We start from the raw sequence: 22,548 nt of genomic DNA, 5'->3' as shown, positions 1-22,548 counted from the left end.
TCCCCTCTGGAACAACAGAAATCCCAGAGAACCCGAAAAAGCCTATAAGGTTGTGGTTACCTTACTGCAGCTGGGGAGGGAAGGGAGTGAGAAGGCCCCTGTGCTGCCTTTTACCATTGTTAGAGCAGCGTGGGGAGCAGAGGATGTGGTTTGCATGAGCCTCTTGCTGTGAGAAAGAGTTTCTTGGGTATTTGTCATCTCCCACCTTGGAGGGACCATTCACCCCATTTCCTCTCCCTTGATGTGATGTTAGCACCGAGGGCTTGGCCCCCTGCCCACCAGCATTACCAGTAAACAGGGTTTACTGGTGGGGATGTCTTGGGGTGCATCCCCAGCTCTCACTGGTCAGCAGCTACTGCCAAAGGGCTGCAGCCTTGGTCTGAGCACAGCTGGGAAAGGTTGGCCATGTCCTTTGTCTGATGGGGTGCTGGAGAATCCCTGACACATAAAACTAGGCTTTGCACCAGGGCTGCTGCTGCAGGAGCCAGGAGCAGGCAGGAAACCATCTCGGTCCAGCTGCAGCCCCGGCGGAGCAGCCCCCGCTCGGAGCTCAATGAACTCCTCACCCCAGCCCCGGCTGCACGTCCCGGGCTGCAGCCAGCGGGAGCAGAGCGCTCCCCGCAGCTCTCCGTCTGCTTCTCACCCGCCGCCAGGGCTGCCTCCAGCCCCTTCCCCGCTGGGAAACTGAGGCAGGGAGCGCAGTTTCTCCTTGTCCTGCGAGAAGAGGCAGAGAGAGGGGAGCGGCTGCAGCGGGCCCCCCTTCCTCCGCGGCGGCTCCGGGAGCCTCATCCCCGCCTCCAGCCCGCCCAGCCGGGCTCGCCGGGGCTGGAGTTGGCGATCGGGAGCCCGGGGCACTGCGCCGATCCCCCCACCTCTCCTGCCTCAGTTTCCCCGCGGTGCCCGATCGGGGCGGCCCCTCCCGATCCCCGCCCCGGCCCCGGCCCGGTGCCGGCCCCCGCCCCGCCGCCGAGCAGCGCCCGCGGCCGCCGGGCCATGGAGCTCATCGAGCTGCGGGAGCTGCAGCCGGAGCCGCGGCCGGGCCGGGGCCGCCTGGAACGAGCCAACGCGCTGCGCATCAGCCCGGCCCGCCGGCCCGGCCCCGGGGCGCATCCCGACCCGCGGCTGACGGCGGCACCGGGCGCCGGGCACCGCTTCGAGCCGCGGCGCCGCGGGCTGCACACCTGGTGCGATCTCTGCGGGGACTTCGTCTGGGGCGGCGGCAGGAAGAGCCTCCAGTGCCGCCGTGAGTACCGCGCCGCGCCCCGGGCCCCCGCACCCCCGCCGCCGGGCACCCCGCACCCTGCCAGGCACCGGGCGGGCCGCCACCCGGCTTCCTCTGCACCGGGCACCCCCAGCGAGCACCGGATACCCCGCCACCGGGCATCCCCACTGCCGGGCATCCCCACCGGGCATCCCACCAACCGGGCACCCCTGCAGGACACCGAACATCCTGGTGGCAGGCAGCCCCGCTGAGCACCGGGTGTCCCAGCAGCGGGCATGAGTTTCCCAGCACCGGGCAGGCTGCCACTGGACACCCCCACCACCAGCGGGTACAGAGCATCCTGCAGCATCCTGCACCCCCACGGGCCCCCCACCCCTGGTGGTGGGCCCCTCACCGAGCACCAGCTGTCCTACAACTGGGCACAGGCATCCCAGCACCAGGCTGGGTACAGGCATCTCAATACCAACCAGCCCCACCAGGCATCCTGGTGCCAGGCACTTCCATTAAGTTGGGCATCACCATTCAGGGCAGCTGCACCATTCCTGGGCCTCTGGGCACCAGGAGCTGCCACCAAACAGTGGACATGCCTGGATCAGGCACCCACATCAGGCACTGGCAGCCCCATACAGAATATCCTCGCCTGGTACCATGCATCCCTGTATTGGGTACCTGTACCAGGTATTCTGGTACTGGATACCCACACTGGCCACTGGGCATCCCAGTACTGGACACCACTCTGGTGCCCATACTGGGCATCCCTGTGCTGAGCATCCCAGTACCAGGCACTGAGCACACTGTACTGGCCAGCCCACAGGGAGCACAGGCAAAGTGGCACCAGCCAGGATGTGGCACAGTGCTGTGTTCCATGTTGATGCTACCCCTGAAGCCCTGGGCACAGCGTGAGCAGACAGCTGACACTGTCACCATGTGCCAGCCCTTGTCCCATCAGGGCCCTGACCCTGGCAGCCAGGCTGTGCACAGCGGTGACCCTGCTCCTGTCTCTGTCCCCAGACTGCAGCTTCACCTGCCACTACCGCTGCCGGGCCCTGGTGCAGCTGGACTGTGGAGGCCCCCCAGGCGCTGGTGACGAGGACGATGGCAATGAGCAGGTGTTGGAGAAGGACACCAACGTGGTACGGCCTGGGGCTGTCTGTGAGGGAGGGCTTGGGTGGGGGGTGGCAAACCTGGGGGCTGTGCTGGGCTGGGGAGGGCTAAGCTGGGCTGTGCCATGTGAGGCCACGTCATGGCATGCCAGGCTGTGCCAAGCCAGGCTGTGCCAAGCCAGGCTGTGTCAAGCCTTGCTGGGCTGGGCTGGGCTTAGCTGAGCTGAGCTGTGTGAAGCTGACATGCCGGGCTGTGCTATGCCATGCCAGGCTGCACTATGCCAGGCTATTTTGTGCCATGCTGGGCTGTGCCAAGCCTTGATGGACTGCGCTGGGCTGAGCTGAGTGAGGTCGTGCCATGCCGTACTGTGCCGTGTCGGGCTGTGCTGTGCCAAACCGGGCTGTGCTGTGTCGCGCCCGTGCCACGCTGCCCGCACCGCACCGTGCGCGAGCCGAGCCGAGCTCAGCCGGGGCAAAGCCATGTCCGGGCGGGCGCGGGTGAAGTCACCGCCGGAAGCGGGGCCGCCGCGCCGCCCCCGGCCCGCGTCACCCCACGGCCGGGGCGGGGCAGCGGCGGGACCGCGCTGAGCCTGGAGCGGGGCAGGGCGCGGTAGACGCCGCGCCGAACCGAGCCGGGACGGGAGCGCGATAGGGACCGGGCTGAGCCGAGCCGGGAGCGGGACCGCGATAGACACCGGGCTGAGCCGAGCGGGACGGCGATAGGGATCGGGCGAAGCTGAGCCGGGACTGAGAGTGGGACTGGGCGGAGCTGAGTCGGGATTGAGACCGGGACCGGGCAGAGCCAAGTCGGGACTGAGACCGGGACTGGGCAGAACCGAGCCGCGATAGGGACCGAGCGGAGCCGAGCCGGGCCAAGGGCCGGGCTGAGCGGAGCCGGGCCAAGGACCGGGAGCGGGCTGAGCCGAGCCGGGAGCGGACCGAGCCGGGCCCCGGCCCGGGGGCCGGTCGGGCTGGCGCGGGGCCGGGTGTGCCCGTGTGCTCGCCGCCCCGGCGGGGCTGCGGGGCGGCCGGGCCGGGCCGTGCCCTCCGCCACCGCCGCCGTGCCCGTGGCCGGGCCGGGGGCCGGCGGGCCCGGGGGCTGCGGGGCGGCGGCGCTGGCGCTGCGGCGGGGCGGCGCGGGGGGTACGGGGGGCAGCACGGCCAGCAGCGGCTACTGCAGCCAGGAGGACTCCGACTCCGAGCCCGAGCTCTTCTACACCGCCCGCACCTCCCTCGGCCGCCGCCCGCGCCGCCGCCAGGTCGGTCCCGGGCCGTGACGTAATGGGGTACACGGGTGACGTCATCGGGGCACATTCCCCCGGCTGGGTGCTGGGGAGCAGGCGAGGGTGGGCTGGGTGCGTGGGGAGAACCAGAGGTGCTGGTGGTCTTTTTTTAGAGGTGAGCTTGGCCCTGCTGTGGGGCAAGAGCGGGGTGAAGCATGGCCGTGCCGTGGGCCGCGGTTGCCCTGTCCGGTTGGATGTGGGGCGAGCGAGGCACCGTGGGGCGAGTGGAGTTTCGCCGCCTGGCACGGACACCCCAAGGTGTCTCAAGGCTGGAGCTGCTCTCGGCTTTGGGGGTCTCGGGACAAGCTCCCCGGGCAGCTTCACAGCTGTCCCCATCCTGCAGGGACCCCGCGGGGTCCGGCAGTGCCCGCATGCTCTGGGGTGGCTGTCGGGGCTGGGAACACCCCCTCAGTGCCGCGGGGACACGTGCAGCACTGTGTGGCAGCTCCGCGGCCCCGCGTAAATAAACACTCATTAGTGGGTGCCGGTGGCGGGGACGCCGAGCCGGGGCGCTCTGTGCCCCGTGTGTGGGGCCAGCACTTTGAAGTGGGGTGCCGGCGGCAAGGGCGGGCTGCACCCCCAGCCCGGCCCTCCTGCCTCAGATCTCAGGGCGTCCCCGCGGGCGCGGAGCCTGCCCAGACGCCCTGGTGCCGGGCTGGCGGCTGCCGGCGCTCTGCCTTGGGGACGCCTCTCTGATCTGGGCTGCCGGGAGCGGACTCTCGGCTCCGGGTGCCCTCGCAGGGCGTTCTCACAGCCCTGCAGCCCCAGGGACGGGCGCTTGCGGGGCGGCCGGTGCCGGTGTCCCCGGAGCAGAGCTGGGGTGAGCTCAGCTGAGCGTCCTCGGCACAGCCCAGCTCCGCCAGCCGGGCTGATGCAACCCCGTGCAACCCGCCCGCGCATCTCCCGGTGCTTCGGGGCGGGCTGGGGGCCGGCGCGACACCGAGGCAGGCGGGACGGTCCCTCCCGGACTCTGTGCCGCTCAGCCCGGCTGTTGTCACGCAGGATGAGCCCAGCGAGTGGGAGAAGACAGAGCTGGACCAGGCGCAGGTGGAGCAGCGGATCAAGGAGTACAACAGCCAAATCAACAGCAACCTCTTCATGAGCCTGGTACGGGGTCGGCACAGGGCTGAGGGTGTGACGATGGCCTGCCCTGACCCCACTCACCCCCCACCGGTGTCTCGTAGAACAAGGACGGCTCCTACACCGGCTTCATCAAGGTGCAGCTGAAGCTGGTTCGCCCTGTCTCGGTGCCGGCCACCAAGCGGGTCCCCTCCCTGCAGGCGGGGCGGCCACACCCCCAGGGGGTGAAGCGCCGCACGTCCTTCTACCTGCCCAAGGGGACCGTCAAGCACCTGCACATCCTGTCGCACACCCGTGCCAGCGAGGTCATCGACGCGCTCCTCCGCAAGTTCACCGTCATCGACAACCCCCGCAAGTTCGCCCTCTTCGAGCGGTCTGAGAAGGATGAGCAAGGTAGTGCCCAGGGTCACCCTGTCCTCACAGTGGTGGCCGTGTGCCCATATTGTCAGTTTCCCCTGGGTGGTGGCAGTTCCATGGTGGTGATGTCCCCAGGGTCCCTCATGGTGCTGCAGCGTGCCCATGGCAGTGGTGTCCCCATGGTGCTGGTGTCCCCCAAGGTGGCAATATCATGGCAGTGGTGCCCCGATAGTGACAGCTTCCCTTAGGCAGCAGCGTTCCCTTGGTGGCAGCATCCCCGTAGCAGTGGTATCCCCCTTTGGTGACAGTGTCCCCTGTCACCATGGATGTGTCCCCATTGCAGCAGTGGTGTCCCCTGTGGTGGCGTTGTCCCCATAGCAGCAGCATCCCCGTAGCAGCAGTGATGTCCCCGTAGCGGTCGTGTCCCCGCGGTGACTCGTGGCCCCGTTGCAGTGTACCTGCGGAAGCTGGGTGACGACGAGCAGCCCCTGCGGCTGCGGCTGCTGGCCGGCCCCAGCGAGAAGGTGCTGAGCTTCATCCTGAAGGAGAACGAGACGGGCGAGGTGAACGTGAGTGCGGGGACGGGGAGGGGGCTGGCCCCGCATTGCCTGGGGCGGTGGCCGTGGCGGGACGCTGCGGGTGCCCGTGGTCATGGCAGCCCTTGTGCCTGCAGTGGGACGCCTTCTCGCTGCCGGAGCTGCACAACTTCCTGCTGATCCTGCAGCGGGAGGAGGAGGAGCACGTGCGGCGGCTGCGGCACCGCTACGCGCGCTGCCGCCAGAAGATGCAGGAGGCGCTGGCCGCGCTGACTCCGGGGTGACCGCGGGGCGCGCAGCCGAGGCCAGCCAGAGCACCGGAACCCTCGCCCGCCGGCCGTGGGGGCAGCAGGGAGGGGGGTGGAACGGGGCACCACCGACCCACCGCGCTGTCACAGCCCCCACGGGGCTGGCCCAGAGAGTGAGGGTTCCTGGTGGGAGCGAGAGCGAGTGTCACCCGGGAGCGTGTGTCCTGGGGGGAACGAGTGTACCCTGGGGGATTGGGTGTCCCCAGGGGAATGGGTGTCCCTAAGAGAGCGTGTGGCACCTGGGGGATTGCGTGTCCCCAGGGGAGTGGGTGTCCCGAAGGGAGCGTGTGTCTTGCGGGAAGCAAGTGTCACCTGGGGGATTAGGTGTCTCCAGGGGAGTGGGTGATATGGGGGGAGCGAGTGTCCCCGGAGAAGTGAGTGTCCCTGGGAAGAAGCAGGGCGTCGAGCACCAATAAAGGCATCTTGGTGACGAGGTCTGGCCTGCGGTGTTGTCCTTGGCGGGGCGGGCTGGGTGGGAAGGGACGGGACGGGACGGGACGCGCAGTCCCAGCGGCGTCGGCGGGCCGTGGGTGCCCACACGTGGTGCGGGTGGTGGCGGCGGGACTCGAACCCGCGGTTCCCGCGCTGCCGGCGCTGGGCGGGGAGGCGGGCGCGCCCCGCGCCGGTGTCACGTGGCGCGGGCGCCGGAAGTGGCGCGGGCGGCGGCGCAGGCGGCGCTCGGTCGGTGTCGCCGGGCGGCTCCGGGCCGCCCCCGTCCCTCCCCCCCCGGCGCCGCTCCTGCCGCCGCCGCCCCCGCCATGGGCGCCAGCGGCTCCAAGTCGCGGGGGCTGTGGCCCTTCGCCACCCCGGCGGCGGGCGGCGGCGGCCCCGACGGCCCCGGCGGGCAGCAGGCCCTGGCCCGGGCGCGGGCCGCGCGCGCCGCCACCCCCTTCGTGTTCACACGGCGCGGGTGAGAGGCGGGCGGGGGCTCTGCCTTGGGGCGGGGGGCTCTGCCTTGGGGCGGGGGAACTCTGCCGTGGGGCCGGGGCGCTGCCGTGGGGCGGCCCCAGCACAGGCACGGCACGGGAGTCGGGGGGCTCCAGAGTTGCGGGTCCGGCTGTCCCAGCGCCCGGCCCAGCTCGGGGCGCAGGGAGCCGGCAGCGCCCGCAGGCTCTCACCCCACGCCTCCCCTCTCCTTTTGGCAGCTCCATGTATTACGATGAGGACGGGGACCTTGCCCACGAGTTCTATGAGGAGACAATCGTCACCAAGAACGGGAGGAAGCGCGCCAAGCTGAAGAGGATCCACAAGAACCTGATACCTCAGGTAAGGTGCGGAGAAGGATGGGGGAAAGGATGGGGCAAAGCGCCACGGTGACGCTTGAAGTCCAGCCTTTACAAGAATCATCTCCCTCGGGGCATCTTCTTACTGGAAAGGTGGAGGCTCTCTCCTCCCCAGTTTCTGCCTGAGAGCCATGATTCCTGTGTGTTCTGGCTCACATCCGTGTCACCTGAGGCTGTGACAGGGAAGGGAGAGCTGGTGGCACCCTCCAGCTGCCTTTTTTTGAGAGAAGCAGTGCCTGAGCCTTTCAGAACTGCCTGGCAGGGGAAGATAGCTCAGCCAGGCGTATGTTGTGGGGCACAGAGTGCCAGGCAGCCCTGCATGGCCACGGCGTCTCCTTACCAAGCACCTTCCACGAGCTGTAGGGTGCTGTGCTGCCTCAGCCAGTGTTATGTCACTGTGGAAGGCCAGGCTTGTGTTGGGGAGCAGCAGCCAGGGCCCATCAGCTGCTGACATGAGTTTGCACATCCCCTCCAGCTGCTCAGCAGTGTTGACAGCTCTCTGCTTTGCCCTTCAGTGGAAGAGTCTCCTCTCTAAATAACCAAGTGGTGTGAAGCTGGGCAGGGGCTGGGATGTCAAGTGAGGATCATGGTGCAGGGGCAGGAGAGCCTGCATGTAGGGAATCTTTTGGGGGCATAAATGGAGGAAAGAGCAGATCAAACCAGGGCTGGAGAGAGCCTCTATAGAAGTCTTCCCTAATTAAGCAGAAAGGCATGGCTGTAATGAGCAGCTGGGGTGAGCTGTGAGGAGTGGGCAGCCTCTCAGCTGGATGGAGCCCCTCTGAGTGCTGAGCAGGCAGTTGCGGATGGAAGGATTTGCTGCTGCTTCCTGGGCTGGCATTCTAGCAGAGGCAGGCTTGGCGTGTGGAACTGAGTCCTTGTTCGTGTGGGTTGAAACTCACCCAGTTGGAAAGCTCAGCTGAGCTGGAGAGAGCAGGTACCAGCACTGAAAAGTCCTTTGCTAACACAGCTTTACTCTGGTTCTGCAGGGCCAGGCCCAGCCCTGAGTCCCTGCTCCCCCTCTGCCCCAGCCCCCAGCTGGTGCTGTAACAGGAGAAGGCTGGGATGGGGCATGGGAAGGGTTCCTGTGGCTGCTGTGGAGGGAGTTGCATTCAGCAGCCTCCCCCCTGCACAGAAAGCCGCTTTTCTGTGCGCCAGCTGCCCCGGCTGCGTTCCCTCAGAGAGCTCTTTTCATTGCTCTAAATCCCGTGAATGAAAGGTGCCACATGAAAAGCCCAGACAGCCAAGATCTGCCAGTCACGCAGCAGCTGCTGCACGGGCAGTGCCTGGCAGAGCAGCTCCCTCCTTCCTCGCCCTGCCATGTGTGGCAGCCAGCACTGCTGCCCTCGGCTCTCCAGGGAGCAGAGCGAAGGGCAAAGGGCTGCTGCTCTGTGTGCTGCTGCCCAGGCATACCTGGAGTCATTTATTGAGCCATTTATGGAGCCTGGTCCCTCCAGTTCCTCCAGGGCACAGTGTTCTTTGTCACTGGGCGACTGGCAGGGCTCAGGGATGTTGACTGGCCGTCCCTTCTGCTCACCACTCTGACTCTTCTTTCAGGGCATAGTGAAACTAGAGCATCCCCGCATTCACGTGGATTTCCCAGTGATTATCTGCGAGGTGTGAGTCCCAGACATCACTGCCCGTGGGTGGGAGGCCCTGCCCCACCACCTCCAGCCTCACTGGACCAGGCTGCATCGTGTTCCCACCGAGGAGGACTCCAGCCGTGTGGCAGGATGGTGGCTCTCCCCTCGCCTGGAGGTGAGGCAGGACGGAGCAGGCCTTCGCAGGAGATGGGTGACTCTGTGCAACGACTGCTTAAAAACATCCTCGCTTGAGTCAGAAGACTAAAATACCTTTTGTAGCCTCTAGCCGACGTTTGATGGGTAACTGGAACTGCAAACAAGCTGCTGTGATTGAGCTGTGAAAGGGAGAGCAAGCCTGCACTTCTCACCAGAGAGAATCCCCTGCTTCTCAGGTATGCGGCCCAGGGAGAGCCAGGGCACAGCACCGCCCTGCCCTGCACCCCGAGGTCCCTGGGGCCCGCAGCTCAGATGGCCAGTGTTGCAGCATGTCCCTTTGACACCGGTGTGATATGATGCTCCCCCATGTGGGTTTGTTGATGGAGGATAAGCAGAGCAGGCTGAGGGGTCTCAAAGCACATTGGGCTGGCTGCTGCTCTCCTCTCGGGAAGGGGATGGAGATCAGATGCCGCTCTCTTAGACCTTGGTCTCTTCCCCCACTGCATTTCCCCACTTATGCCAGCGCTGGGGAGGTTGGCTTTACTGCTGCCTGCTGGAGATCTCTGCAGTCCCTGGCCCCTGCTGGTGGCAGCAAGGTCCCAGCTCCGCAGCGGACTTGCCTCCCCCATTGTCACACTGGCTCTGCTGAGCGCCTCCCTCGCCTGCCGCGGGGCTGGGCTGCCGGGCAGCTTCCTCACCCCCGCTGCTCTTTGAACATACCTCCCTGTAGGCTGGGCCTCCACTGAGCCAAGCAGGAAAGGAATCCTGTCTTCCTTCCCTGTGCCCCCGAAACAATCAATTGGTGTACCTGCCCCGGCTTGGAAATCTCCCTGGCGATGTGAACTGTGGTTCCTCCCGCATCCCAGCTGGCGGCAGGAGGAGGAATGTGATGCACTTTAAAGGGAGGCTTGCTGCCCCGCCTCGGAGGGTCCTGCTCTTTTCTCCTCTTTCCTCCCACCTAAGAAGGTCGAGGTCTTGGTGGCACCGAAGAACCTCTCACCCCTGTGTGTGTCCAGCTGCTGGGGGAAAGGCCTGACTCCAAATGCCCCTTGGCAGCATGAGGAGCCCCTGCCTCCCTGCTCAGCTGTGCCCAGACTGGGCAGGCAGAGGAGGACCGGCAGCAGGCACAGCTTTAAAGTGGGTCAGAGCCTACTCCCCACAGCAGCCAGCTCGGCTTTCCTCCTCTTTCGTTCCAGAACTTATTTACTTTCTCAGCACTTCAGATGTTTGCTACCTCGATTTTTAATTTAAGCTGCTGGCACTTGGCTGCCAGCCCTGTCGGTGTCTACGTTGGATGTATCCATCCCCGCGTCCGCCCAGAGCCGCCCGGGCGCGGGGCCCCATTCCCAGCTCCGGGGAGATAACAGCGACGTGGCTGTTGCTGTCTTCCTGTCACCACCTCTTCCCTTCACGTCCCTCCACCCGCGGTTCCCATCGACAGGAGCGAGCGCACGGGGTGAAATGGATGTGCTGGCTGCCACCAGGCAGGAAAGTGGAAGGGCAGGGCTCATCTACACTGTGATGCTGGGCACTTCTTTTGACATCTTTTGTTCTGCTTGCTTGAAAGAGTCTTGTCTTAAAACAATCCCTCACTGAAGTGTTTCTTATTTGCACCACCTGCTCTTGAGTTTCTCCCTGGCTGGAGCTCCCTGGGAAGGGCATCCCTTGGGCTCCACAGGAGAGCAGGAGCTGCTGTCCCCAGGAAGAGGAGAGAAAACCGTGGCCACGCTGTCTGTGCTGCCTTGCCCCACTGCTGTGTGAGGGCACGGGAAGCTGCACCGACCCCACCTTGGGCATGGGGAAAAGGAGGAGGAGGAGGAGTGGGAAGGGGGTTGGCACTGTTTGCCTGCCCTAGTGGGGAGCCCCTCACCTGGCTACCAGCCAAAAATCTGCTGGCAAGGCATGGCCCTAACCCAGGGGAGGGGGCAGAGACTGTGACCAGCTTAGCAAGGATGCTTTTGTCCTTTCTGACAGGCTGCCCATCCTTCCCCCAGCGTATTAAACATGCTTCCCCAAAACCCATGCCTTCTCCCACTCTTCTACCCCCTAAGTGTCACCAGAGTGGCAGTGAACCTCTGCAGGCTGCCAACAAGCTGCGTCCTGCCCCGCTTCTTCCCAGGCTGGTCCCCACAGCAGCCAGCCCCCAGGACCCAGCAATCCTGCAGCAGCAGGGCCTTGGGAGCACCTGGAGGGATCTTAAAAATGTGAAGGTCACTGTAAATAGTATCTGTGTCCACTGTGGTGTTGGAGCAAGCAAAAAAAAAAAAAAAAAAAACAAACACAAGAAGAAGAAAGTTTTCCTTTTGATTTTTTTTTTTTTTTTACAATTTCTGTGCAACATTGTGCTTTCCTGTGTGGATGTGTAGCCGAATCGTACTCACCGACACTAGGCTCCTTGCTCCTCTAGCGTGTGGGTAGGACCCATGGGTTTGGGAAATGTACACTACTTATGGTCCTTCCTCCCAGTGCATCTGTCCACTTTTGTTAAATTTCAATAAAATTATTTGTAGAGCCCGCAAGTCGCAGAGCTGTCTTATTGGGGAAGGCAGATGTACCTGAGGGAAGGTGGACTTTGAGCCCCCCGTGTTTTTGGGAAGGGGGTGTTGGCACACGTAGCCCAGCTGATGGTGAAGGGCCCCCGGGTCACAGCCATTTCCATGTTCTCCAGTTGGCACACGGGACTGATGGGAGTTGGTGGCGTGTCAGGCTGTGACTCTCTACTTCTAGCTGCCGTGAGAACTTTTAACTGTATAACTAATGTGAAATATTTGTAATTTCCGTGTTCATTCCCGAGGGCTGGAGCTCGTGCCTCTCTCCCCTCCCGTGTGGGGTCGGAGGTCTAAGGACCCGGGGCTCGCAGCAGCCCCGCTTCAAGCTGACTCTTGCCTTGGCTCCGCCCGAGCCCCGCGGGGGGGGGATCCGCCTGTCCGCTCCTTCCTCGCCTGCCAAATCAGTGCCTCATTAATCACGGGGGCCTGACGTTCTGGAGCCGGCGTGACCCTGTGCCGGGATGCCGCCCGTCCCCCGAGCATTGCCGGCTGTCCGTGGGGCAAGTGTGATCTCACTTTGTTCCCCACGTCCTGTCCCCAACAGCCCTGCAAGTGTTTTCCTGCAGCCACCGTCACTTCTCATCATTTCCTCCGTGCAAGCCGGCTCGGAAATGAGCCGCTGATGAAAGCTGTCATGAGAGTGAGTGGTGCAGTGTGTGGTGCCAGCCCTCCGGCCTCGGGGGGATGAGGCTGTGGCCCATTCATCCATAGGGACCCCAGCCCCAGGAGGGATGCATGGATGGATCCTGGTGGCTGAGAAGGGGACCGGGTGGCTGTGCAGGGCGGTACAGCCCAGTGAGGTTACACGAGGTGGTGACTCTGTGACCATCTCTGTGTCTGCCAGGGCCACCACAGTCCCCTCCTGCTGCCCGTGGGGCAGGGCCGTGCCCGGAGCCCCCAGCCCAGGGCAAAGGCAGCTGCCAACGTCCCCTTCTGGCTTCATGGCTGCTCCATTCCCAAGCTGACCTCCTCTCACACCTTGGCCGGACCTGTCTGGCACGAGTGGCTGTGACTCACGGCCGTTATCTTTATCTGCCATCCGTGAGGGATTCCCATCCTCCTGCTGCCTGCCTGGAGCAGCTCGCCTGCTCAGCTCACCCTGGTCACTGCCTGGTGCTGCCATCCCACACCCCTCTACACTCTGGGAATGACTTGGAATGATCTCATGCTCGGCAGGGCAAGGGGAGACTGGATCTGCCCAGCTTCCCCTTCCCAAAAGCAAATCTTCCCTGGGGGATGGAAGGAGGGAAAGCAAGTCAGGTGATGCTCCCACTGAGGGGACAGCAGTGAGAATTTGCGTCACGTTGAGGACTTCCAGCCCTCCCAGCAGTGGAAACGTGTGACCCCTCCGGCCACCCCACTGCCGGTGGGGCTGGATACCTTCGCACGAGGAGGATGGAAAGTTTTAGCTGCTGGCCAAGGGAGCCTGTTTACTGCCCAGAGGGGAAGGGCAGTGCCTGCAGCGCTGGGACTTCTTGGCTCCCCACAATCTCTCCCAAGGGTTTTGGCAGCCACCGCCCGGCCAGCGGCTGAGCTGCCCAGCGCCTCTCCCAGCTGGTGCCTGGCACTGCCTGCAGGCCAGGCCGAGCTGTGGGGTGCAGCCCGGATTTGGAGGGGCTGTCCTGGATGCAGCGCCCAACCCTAGCAGAGCTGTCACCATCTCGGTGGGAGCTTCACCACAAAAGCTGACACCTAAGTGGTGCCACTAACTGGAGCCAGCTGCGGGTGCCTGCCCCAGGGCTTGGTGAGGCACCAGGAGCGGACACCGAACAATGCTGGGCTTGGTGCTCCCGCCTGATCCTTAGGGAGCTGCTGGGTGGCTGGGGAGCACTTCCGTAGATTCAATCCCGCTTCCTTCCCCTGTCGGCCCCGACACACCCTCGCAATCTGGCGCTTCCTGCGCGGGGCACCCCGCTTGCCCTCAGCCCAATGGGGCCAGCCCTGGCCTGGGCAGGCAGGGGACATGGGGACTGCCACATGCCACACGGCTGGTCCCTGAGCCCCGCCTGTGCTGTTGCCTGCCAGAGGGGACCGGCTGGAGCCTCAGCAGCGCTCTGGGAAGGAAGCCCCCCCAGCCCTGTTACACCCATGGCCCCCCTTGTCCCCTCCGGGCAGGAAACCCACGGGGCCGTGGCTGAGTCAGCAGCACCGCTTGCCCGAGCCCTGCACAGGATGTCCTGTCCGGCACAGCACCGCCCTGGGGTCACCACCGTCCTGGGGACACTGCTCTGCTGCTGTCACCACCATTGAGGACACCAGCACTCTGGCTTGCCAGCACTCTGGAGCAACCACCATTGTAGGATCACAAACTTTTTAGGGACAACATGATCCTGGTATACCATCCTGGGGTCACCACCATTCCAGAGTCCCCCCTTTGGAGTGATGATGATCCTGGGGACACCACTGCCCTGGGGTCACCACCAGTCTGCTCTCACTGTGGTTTTGGAGTGACCACGACCCTGAGGATACCACCACCCCACAGGGGACAGCACCACCCCTGACACCACCACCCCGCTGGGGCCAGCCCGGTCCCGGGTCACCGCGGTTTGGGGACCCCCGGCCGCCTCAGGCCCGCGCTTCCCCTGCCAGCCGTGGCGCCCCCTGCCGGCCCCAACCGCGGCCCCGCCCCGCCCCTTTCCGTCGCGTGGGGGGGCGGGTCCTCCCGGGCCGTACCAATCGCGGCGGGACAGGGGGATGACTCCCCGGTGCCCGGTGCCCGGTACCGCGGCCCCACGGAGGTGTGTGTGTGCGGCGGGGCTCCGCCGCCGTCCGGAGCCCGGAGCCCCGCGATGGTCGGTGCCACCAGCCCGGCGCGGCGCGGGCGGGGCGCGGGGGCGGGGCCGGCGCCCCCGCGGGTGGTGCGGGCCGGAAGGTTTAAAAGCGGCGGCGGGGGGGCGGCGGCGGTGCTGAGGAGCCCGCGGCGGGGGATGGCCTGAGGCGCGGTGAGAGCCGCGCGGGGAGCGGGAGCCGAGCGGGGCCGCCGGGGGCCGCGCCCCGGCGCTTTGTCTGCCCGGCTCGAACAAAGGCAGCGCCGCGCCGGCACTCGGGAGAGCACGAGCGGGCGAAGCCGCTTGGGACCGGGATTCCCGAGAAGCAGCCCTCAGCCGGGGCTTTGCCCGTACCCCCCGGGCGCTCTCTGCCCCGGGAGGGGACTCGGATCGGGGTCTGCTTTGGGGGGTGCGGGCAGATCGGCCCCTGCCTGCACCCCCTCCTGCCGGCCCCCCTTTCTGACTCTCTTCTCCCGCCGCCCCCAGGTCCTGTCGGGCAGGATGCGCGGGGGCTCCGCGGCGGCGGTGGCTGTTCCCTGGCTGGCCCTGCTGGCCTTGGCCCGGCAGCCCCCCGAGAAGCCGTCGGCCGCCCCCCATCTCACCCGCCGGCCCTTTCTGGTGGCCTGGAATGTGCCCACCCAGGACTGCAAGCCCCGCTTCCAGGTGTCGTTCGACTTTAGCATCTTCGACCTGGACGCCTCCCCCAACGAGGGCTTCGTGGGGCAGAACCTCACCATCTTCTACAAGGAACGCCTGGGACTCTACCCCTACTACACCCGTCAAGGTGTGGCCGTCAATGGTGGTGTCCCCCAAAACAGCAGCCTGTCCGAGCACCTCGCCCGCCTCCAGGAGGGCATCGAGAAGTACATCCGCTCATCCACCAAAGAAGGGCTGGCCGTCATCGACTGGGAGGAGTGGCGGCCTGTCTGGGCTCGCAACTGGAAGCCCAAGGATATCTACCGGGAGGCGTCCCAGGGACTGGTGATACAGCGTCATCCCACCTGGCCCCCTGAGAAGGTGAACAAGCAGGCAGCGTTTGAGTTCGAGTCGGCTGCCCAGGAGTTCATGGTCAAAACCTTGCGCAAGGCCAAGAGCTTCCGACCCAAACAGCTCTGGGGGTTCTACCTCTTCCCTGATTGCTACAACCACGACTACAGCAAGAACAAGGAGAGCTACACCGGGCAGTGCCCAGATGTGGAGAAGTCTCGCAATGACCAGCTGAAGTGGCTCTGGAAGGAGAGCATGGCGCTCTACCCCTCCATCTACCTCGACCCGCTCCTGGACTCCACTCCAAACAGCCGCAAGTTTGTGCGGGCGCGGGTGATGGAGGCCATGCGCATCTCACAAAAGCACCACGATGATTACTCCCTGCCTGTCTTTGTCTACACCCGGCCCACCTACGTCCGCAAGCTGAATGTGCTCAGCCAGGTAGGGCTGCACCACTGGGACATCCTCATTCCAAGCCCTGTGTATCTGGGCTTTGGGGTCAGCTGAGGTGGTTCCTCTGCACCTTGCTCCCAATGGAGCAGGGTGGCTCTGGAGGCTGGTGTTGGCACTCATGGTGTTACTGGCAAACACCCATGGTTTGACTGTTTCCGTGTGGTGGGAAGCAGCACCATTTTGCATGGGCTTGCAGCTGGCCCCAGGGAGCAGGAGGGCTGCTTCCTCTCCTAGGACCCCCAGCTCAGCCCCTCTCTGGGGTAGATGATGGGGTGCCACAAATTGTTTCCCTTAGGGATGGGATGTCTGGCAGCAGGACTTGCACCAATGGTTATTATTTCCAGGGAAATGGTACTGCAGGACTCAGGTCCTGGCAGCTGGAACCCTGAGGTGTGTGAGCCCACAGCCCCTGTGCTGTGCTGGCTTAGCCCCTGAGGAGGAGGAGGGCAGTATTGGGAAGCCTGGCCCCCAAGTTGTTGGGACAGTCCCTTTTCCCTGGAGCAGGGATTGGGTCCCTGATCCTGCAGTGGACACTTGGGAGCACACTGTGCTGGGGCTGTGGGTGCTGCATGGGCTCTGTGGGCACTAACCAGACCCTGTCCCCACAGGCAGACCTGATCTCCACCATCGGAGAGAGTGCGGCACTTGGTGCAGCTGGGGCCATTCTGTGGGGTGACGCAGTTGACACCAGAAACCGGGTAAGTTTGGGGTCAGTGTGGGATGTAGATGGGTGGAGGGATCACCTGCCCCAGAGGGGAGGACCAGTGGCTGAGCTGTCCTCTCCATCTGAGTTACTTCTCCTTGGGTCTCACCCTGGTGCTTCCCTTTCCCTAGGAGTTGTGCCAGTTAATGAAAAACTACCTGGAGGGGGACCTGGGACGCTACGTTGTGAATGTCACAACAGCAGCAGAGCTCTGCAGCACGACGCTGTGCCAGGGCCGGGGCCGCTGCCTGCGCCAGGACAGCCATGCCGATGTCTTCCTCCACCTCAACTCTTCCAACTTCCAGCTGCGGCGCCGGGATGCTGACCACCCCGAGCGCCCCCTATTCTGGGCCGAGGGCCATCTCTCCTCTGCTGACATCCTCTTCCTACGGACCCACTTTCACTGCCACTGCTACCAGGGCTGGCAGGGCAGTGGCTGCCAGACACGTGCTGGCCCCCGCAGTCACGCCCCTGGCCCTTTGGCACCGCTGGGACTTGGGGTGCTGTTGCTGCTTGCAAGCTGGTGCTACTCGCCCCTGGACTGAGCTGCCCTTTTCTCTGGCGGTGTAGGAGGAGCCTATTTAAGATATCCGTACCCTGCCTGGGAGGCAGCTAATTATGGAGGGCTGTCCCTCACTGTGGCGGTGTGGGGGAAGAGCTCTGCGGTTGCCCCAACTCTACCCACCCTGCTGCAGTGCAGGTGCCTTTCATGGGGATGGGGGGAGGAGGGGGACCCCTCTCCTGTTGTAAGGAGAGGGATGGGGGCAAGAGGGACACGGGGGCGGGGAGCGGGTGCTGCGTGGTGCTGATCCCCCGTGTGCTGCCCCACACTGAAGTGCTTTACCTCGAATAAAGCTGGGTCAGACTGAGAGCTGTGGGCTGATGTGGGGCGAGGCGGGCACGGGTCACTCGACTCGCGGACACAAGCGCCGGGACGGGGCGGCGGGAAGCGGTGTGTGTTGGTATGGAGCTCGAGGAAAGCTCTGCTCTGCTGGGAACTGCCCCGCGGGGCCGGAACCGCTCGGGGAAGGGGCCGGAGCCGCGTGGGCAGCCACGGCCAGGCCACCCACGTGGAGGCTGGGTGCGGCCCCGCCCCGGCCCCGCCCCGCGGGATTCCCCGCGTGGCCCGGCCCCCGGCGGCGCTCGGCACGCGGGGCTCCGGAGCTCCCCGGTACCGGGGTCGCCGTGTGGGGACACCGTGCTTTGCGCCACGGCCGGGGGTGGGTTCATCCCCGCGGGGCCGGGGACACCCCTGGGCCGCGCCCGCCCCTGAGCTCCGCTGTCCCGTGCCACGAGTGTCCCCCAGCGGTGCCCTCGCATGGCTCCTTGTCCCCGACACCGCCCTGCTCTGCCTGTGCCCGTGCAGCCTCTCCGGCCACTGTCCTGTCCCGAGGGGTGCCCCTGGGCATGGAGCGGCCCCGCCTGGCACAGCCACTCCCTGCCCACGCTCCTCGGCTGCTGTGAGTCCCCGTGCCGTGCTCGCTGTTCCTGCTGTCCTGTGCTGTGGGCGTCCCTAGGCCGTGCCTTTCTGTGCCTCCTGGCCCCACGCCTGAGTGGCCCCAGGCAGTGCCCTCCTGTGGCTGCGGGAGTGTCCCGTGTCTCCTGCCCGGTGCCGTGCGCTCCCTCCCGGCAGTGCCCTCCTCCCGCCAGGGAATGGCCGGCGCTCTCCGCTTGGCGAGCGGCGCAGCCCGCGTCCATCGCCGTGACCTTCCTCCCCCCGCGCCGTCCGTGTCTGTTTGTCTTTCCAGCCCACTCATCGCCGGCCAGTCATGGGGTGTTGACTCTGCGCATTCCTTCCCGGCCGAGCCCGCCGCCGCCGCTCATTACGCGGGGCTGACGCTGCCGTCCCACTCCGGGACCGCTCTGCTGGGCTCCAGCTGCTGATAAATCCGGGGACTTTGAGGAAGTGGAAGTGGTGACCGGCACCGCTTGGAAACGGAGGTGTGGATTAACGCCGGTCCTGACTTGGGGATAAAAGCTTCAAGGTCTCAGCTCTCCCCAGGCAGCTCCAGCACCATGGCATCAGTGTGGTCCTGCTGGCTCCTCCTGCTGCTCCTGCCTGCCCTGACCCATGCTGGGGGGCCTGGTCCTGTCCTCGTCAACCGCCCCTTTGTCACCATCTGGAACATCCCCACTGCGCGCTGCGCCCAGGAGCACAATGTCACCCTCAGCCTGGAGGCCTTTGATGTGTTGGCCAATGACCAGGAGTCCTTCACCGGGCAGGACATCACCCTCTTCTACAGCGACAAGATAGGTCTCTTCCCCTACTACACATCTGAGGGGGTGCCAGTGAATGGGGGGCTCCCCCAGAATGCCAGCCTGGAGGCTCACATCCACCAGGCCACCCAGGACATCAAGATGACCCTGCCCAGCCCTGACTACGCTGGGCTGGCTGTCATCGACTGGGAGAAGTGGCGCCCACTGTGGATCCGCAACTGGGACTCCATGGAGATCTACCAGCAGAAGTCGGAGGAGCTGGTGCGGCAGCAGCACCCGCAGTGGCCTCCCAAGCAGGTGGAGGCGTTGGCCAAGCAGCAGTTTGAGAAGAGCGCCTACGATTTCATGAACAAGACCCTGTGGCTGGGTGAGAGCCTCCGTCCCAGCGCCTACTGGGGCTTCTATGGTTTCCCCGACTGCTACAACAATCACTTTGATTTGCCCTACAACGGGACGTGCCCAGATGTGGAGCAGCAGAGGAACAAGAACCTGTCCTGGCTCTGGAGGAGCAGCCGGGCGCTCTACCCCAGCATCTACCTGCCCCTCTGCCTCAATGGCACCCGCAAGGTTCTCCCCTACGTGCGGCACCGCGTGGCCGAGGCCTTCGCTGTCCAGCAGGGAGTCCTCACCAGTGCCATCCCCGTCCTGCCCTACTCCCAGATCGCCTTCGAGCACACTCTGCACTTCCTTTCCCAGGTGATGGGCATGTGGGGATAGTGGGCACCTCTTGGGCTGATGGGGTGGCACCAGGGAGTCTTTATCTCTGCTGGGGCTGTGTGGGGGCTTCGAGCGCTGCTGACTTCTTCTCCTCTCCCTGTGGGTGCAGGAGGACCTGGTGAACACCATCGGGGAGAGCGCGGCTCAGGGTGCTGCTGGCATCATCTTCTGGGGCAGCCTGGACTACAGCACCTCCAAGGTGAGTGCAGACGGTGGCATCGGGTCTCTGGCAGCAGGGACCCCCAGTTCCTCAGCTGTGCAGGGCTGTGACACCGAATGCCATTGCAGGAGATGTGCCTGAGGCTGAAGGACTACGTGGAGGGTCCCCTGGGCCACTACATTGTCAATGTGACAGCCAGTGCTGACCTGTGCAGCCAGAGCCTGTGCTCTGGCCAGGGCCGCTGTGTGCGCCGGGACAAGCAGCAGGGCTACCTGCACCTGGACCCCTCCCGCTTCTCCATCAACCTGCGGGCTGCCAAGCCCTGGCTGGTGACACAGAGCCTGGAGCCTGGGGAGGACATCTCCAAACTGGCCAAGGAGTTCAGCTGCCAGTGCTACGACAAGTGGCAGGGACCCCGCTGTGACACCCAGGGCTTGGCCAAGTGACCCCCCCAGGCAATCCTCCCACCCTGGGGACACTGGGGCACACAGGGTGGCACTACCTCAGCACCCTTGCCATGGGGTTGAGAACCTGACTGTGGGATTCTTAATAAAACCAGGAAGCACCAGCAAGTGTCTCTTTGTCTTCTGCTGCAGCGCATTTTGGGGTGGCAGGGTCCTCCTGGGGCACCACTGCTGCCTTGTGGTGCTGCCAAGGGCTGTCCTTTGGGCTGGGAGCTTGGGAGGTAATGCCTCAGAGAAACCACAGGAAAAAAGAAAATTTATGGGAAAAGACATAGCAAGAGGGGATGATGGGGGAAGAGGATGAGAAATGGAAAAATGATGGGGAATGGCCAAAGAGTGGAGGCAAAGGGGGTGAGAAGATGTGATTGTGTGGCTGTAGTTGAAGGAGGGTGTGCTTCAACCCCTCACTGTGCACAGAGGAGTGGCCTGAAACCAATGCCCCCACTTTGATTTTCCCCTGGATAACTATATGCAAGGCAGTTAAGCCCACAAATGATATGCAAAAGCACTGATTTCTGTAACCCAGGCCACAGACTTAACTGTACCTATTTCAAAGCAGCTGGGAGAAGACATGAAACCCTGGCCCAGCTGAGATAAAGATGTTGGCATGTTCATCTTGGGGTGGGGAAATCACATGCTCATTTCTCTGATTTTAGGCTCTAATCTAGGTAATTCTAATTCTCTCATTCTAATTCTCTAATTCTCTCATTTTTGGGACTGCCCTGCATGGCACTCTGTGTGTACTGGGGACTTACAAAACTGCACCCTTAATTTTTAAGCTGGTTGGTGTAAACCATTGCAGAATCACTACATTTCTTATGTTCACTTCTTATTATTGCATTGAGGAGGATCTGAGAAGATACCACAGGAAACATAATTAGGCCTTTGGATTCCCTAGTCACAGCTTTCAGAAACATATACTCTGTTATTACCAAGCTCTTTGACAAGCTGGAGGCCCCTGAAAAAAATTAGTCATAATTGGATTTTGGCCCAGAATTAATAGTTTTATCTAATTCTTATAGAGATAGCTTGGTAAATGTATGTTAATATTGGAAACAATATTATCTTAGTATTTTTTGTATGTGAAATGTGTTTTAACTTACATGAACACTCAAACACGCTCCTCCCAAGCTACAGGAAATCTGATATTTGCTCTGTATTAAATACTGAAATTGAAAGCAAAGTTCACCTTGCTATTCACACAAAGAAAATTACCATGAATTTCAAGTCTTCCTTATGCCTGGAAGGGATCAGAACTGTGTGCTTGTAACTTGAGGTAATTTAATATACTTCAAGTATTCAGCTACTGGTGCCTAATTGGGGGCTGGTCTGAGGTTCTCCTGGACAGTATTATCTCAATCCATTAACCAAAGTAAGCACTGAAGTGGGCATCAGGAAGGAGACATTTCCTCAGGAGCTGCAGAGGCTCTGGCACTGTCAGAAGCCACAGAAGCCCTGCAGAAACCCTGTCTCCAAGTGTGGGTTTGTGGCTTTTCTTAAAGAAAAGTGAGGCTGGGAAGTGACAGACTTCCCTTATTTCTTGGAACAGCTCCTTTTCTTGTTATTGAAATAATGCAAACTTAGGCATGAATGCAGTTTGCCACTTTCAAATAATAGCTTTGAATGTGTAAGAAGATTTGCTTTATTCATCCTACTTATTGTAGCTCTTCTTCTGTCCTTGCCCCTCACACTGTGTCTAAAACCACCAAGACACTGAATTTCATGTAATTTAGCTTGTCTTGCTCCAGACTCAGGAATGGAGACTAGAAAGGCACTGCATGTGGTGCCAGCAGACAATGTGGAAGCACGGAACATCTGCTGGGTGTTTTTTTCCAGGTCTGAAAACCTGTCTGTGTGTCTGGCTGTGTAAGGCAGCCTGCCAGAGCCAGCCCACAGGCTGGGGTGTGCTGGAGAGCAGCCAGCAGTGACCCAGGCACGGGCCTTGTGTGGGCACAGCTCTGCCTCTGGGCATGGGCTCAGGCTGTGATCACAGCAGCTCCTGATCTCCATGCTCTGGGGGACTGGCCAACCTGCTGTGGGCACAGCTCACTTGTCACTGCACCACAGGCTTCACACTAAATCAATTTCTAGGCTCTTTCCATGTGCTGCTCTAAGAAATGAGGGAAGACTGTCACTTAGAACTGTCCTTACATTGCCAGGCTTTTAATTTCAATGGCTCATTATCTTTTTGTCTATGTTGTTTAAGACTCATATCTCCACAAATAATCCCAAGTATTTACCATAGTTAACTATCCCAAACTGAGAGAATTGAACTGCTGAGTGCTCTGAAGGCAAAATTATAATTTTACAATCTAGAATGAAGATACTTGTAATGAGGAGCCTTTAAATGCTTTGATGTAACCAGGACATAAGTAGTTCAGCTGAAGGGTAAGGTCTAGATTAAGTCTTGCATAAAACAGATGGAAGGAAGCCCTTCCAAGGAATTCACAAGCTTCTCAGATATAAACAGGATATCAGTAGCTTGTTATTTGCCTAATAAGAAAAGTTCTCATCTGCCTTATTCCCCTGACTAAAAAACTCAGAATCTGTGTAGAGATATTTCCCATGTTGTTAGAAATCAGTTTAGTCTGACACTGAGACATTGTTTTCAGTTCTGCTTGG

General features: G+C 62.6%; 4 protein-coding genes across 6 annotated transcripts; all 4 read left to right on the top strand.

Annotated features, from left to right (window-relative positions):
• The first annotated feature begins 31 nt into the window (after positions 1 to 31).
• On the top strand, positions 32 to 6,322 carry RASSF1 (Ras association domain family member 1). Of its 2 annotated transcripts, XM_071439920.1 has the most exons (6): positions 32 to 1,243; positions 2,234 to 2,355; positions 4,611 to 4,715; positions 4,793 to 5,081; positions 5,499 to 5,614; positions 5,719 to 6,322. In XM_071439920.1, the coding sequence occupies exons 1-6, from the start codon at positions 994 to 996 to the stop codon at positions 5,863 to 5,865; spliced, it is 1,029 nt and encodes a 342-aa protein (XP_071296021.1). In that variant the 5' UTR covers positions 32 to 993; the 3' UTR covers positions 5,866 to 6,322. The 2 variants fall into 2 exon arrangements, with proteins under 2 accessions (XP_071296021.1, XP_071296023.1); XM_071439922.1 differs by lacking the exons at positions 32 to 1,243; positions 2,234 to 2,355 and adding an exon at positions 3,557 to 3,584.
• A 212-nt stretch (positions 6,323 to 6,534) lies between these two features.
• TUSC2 (tumor suppressor 2, mitochondrial calcium regulator) lies at positions 6,535 to 11,427 on the top strand. The gene is made up of 3 exons (XM_071439911.1): positions 6,535 to 6,799; positions 7,035 to 7,155; positions 8,727 to 11,427. Exons 1-3 carry the CDS (start codon positions 6,648 to 6,650, stop codon positions 8,790 to 8,792), a joined length of 339 nt encoding a protein of 112 aa, XP_071296012.1. The 5' UTR covers positions 6,535 to 6,647; the 3' UTR covers positions 8,793 to 11,427.
• A 2,918-nt stretch (positions 11,428 to 14,345) lies between these two features.
• On the top strand, positions 14,346 to 17,074 carry HYAL2 (hyaluronidase 2). 2 transcript variants are annotated; one of them, XM_071439910.1, is made up of 4 exons: positions 14,346 to 14,399; positions 14,712 to 15,653; positions 16,274 to 16,363; positions 16,500 to 17,074. In XM_071439910.1, the coding sequence occupies exons 2-4, from the start codon at positions 14,727 to 14,729 to the stop codon at positions 16,911 to 16,913; spliced, it is 1,431 nt and encodes a 476-aa protein (XP_071296011.1). In that variant the 5' UTR covers positions 14,346 to 14,399; positions 14,712 to 14,726; the 3' UTR covers positions 16,914 to 17,074. The 2 variants fall into 2 exon arrangements, with proteins under 2 accessions (XP_071296011.1, XP_071296010.1); XM_071439909.1 differs by having other exon boundaries at positions 14,359 to 15,653.
• Positions 17,075 to 17,156: 82 nt separating this feature from the next.
• HYAL1 (hyaluronidase 1) lies at positions 17,157 to 20,016 on the top strand. Its single transcript, XM_071439908.1, has 3 exons — positions 17,157 to 19,281; positions 19,412 to 19,501; positions 19,591 to 20,016. Exons 1-3 carry the CDS (start codon positions 18,385 to 18,387, stop codon positions 19,906 to 19,908), a joined length of 1,305 nt encoding a protein of 434 aa, XP_071296009.1. The 5' UTR covers positions 17,157 to 18,384; the 3' UTR covers positions 19,909 to 20,016.
• The last annotated feature ends 2,532 nt before the right edge of the window (positions 20,017 to 22,548 follow it).

This window comes from Agelaius tricolor, unplaced genomic scaffold (assembly GCF_023055355.1).
Source record: "Agelaius tricolor isolate 1412-34295 unplaced genomic scaffold, bAgeTri1.0.p SCAF_14, whole genome shotgun sequence".
Lineage (NCBI taxonomy): Eukaryota > Metazoa > Chordata > Aves > Passeriformes > Icteridae > Agelaius > Agelaius tricolor.
This window is presented reverse-complemented; position numbering and strand designations above follow the sequence as displayed.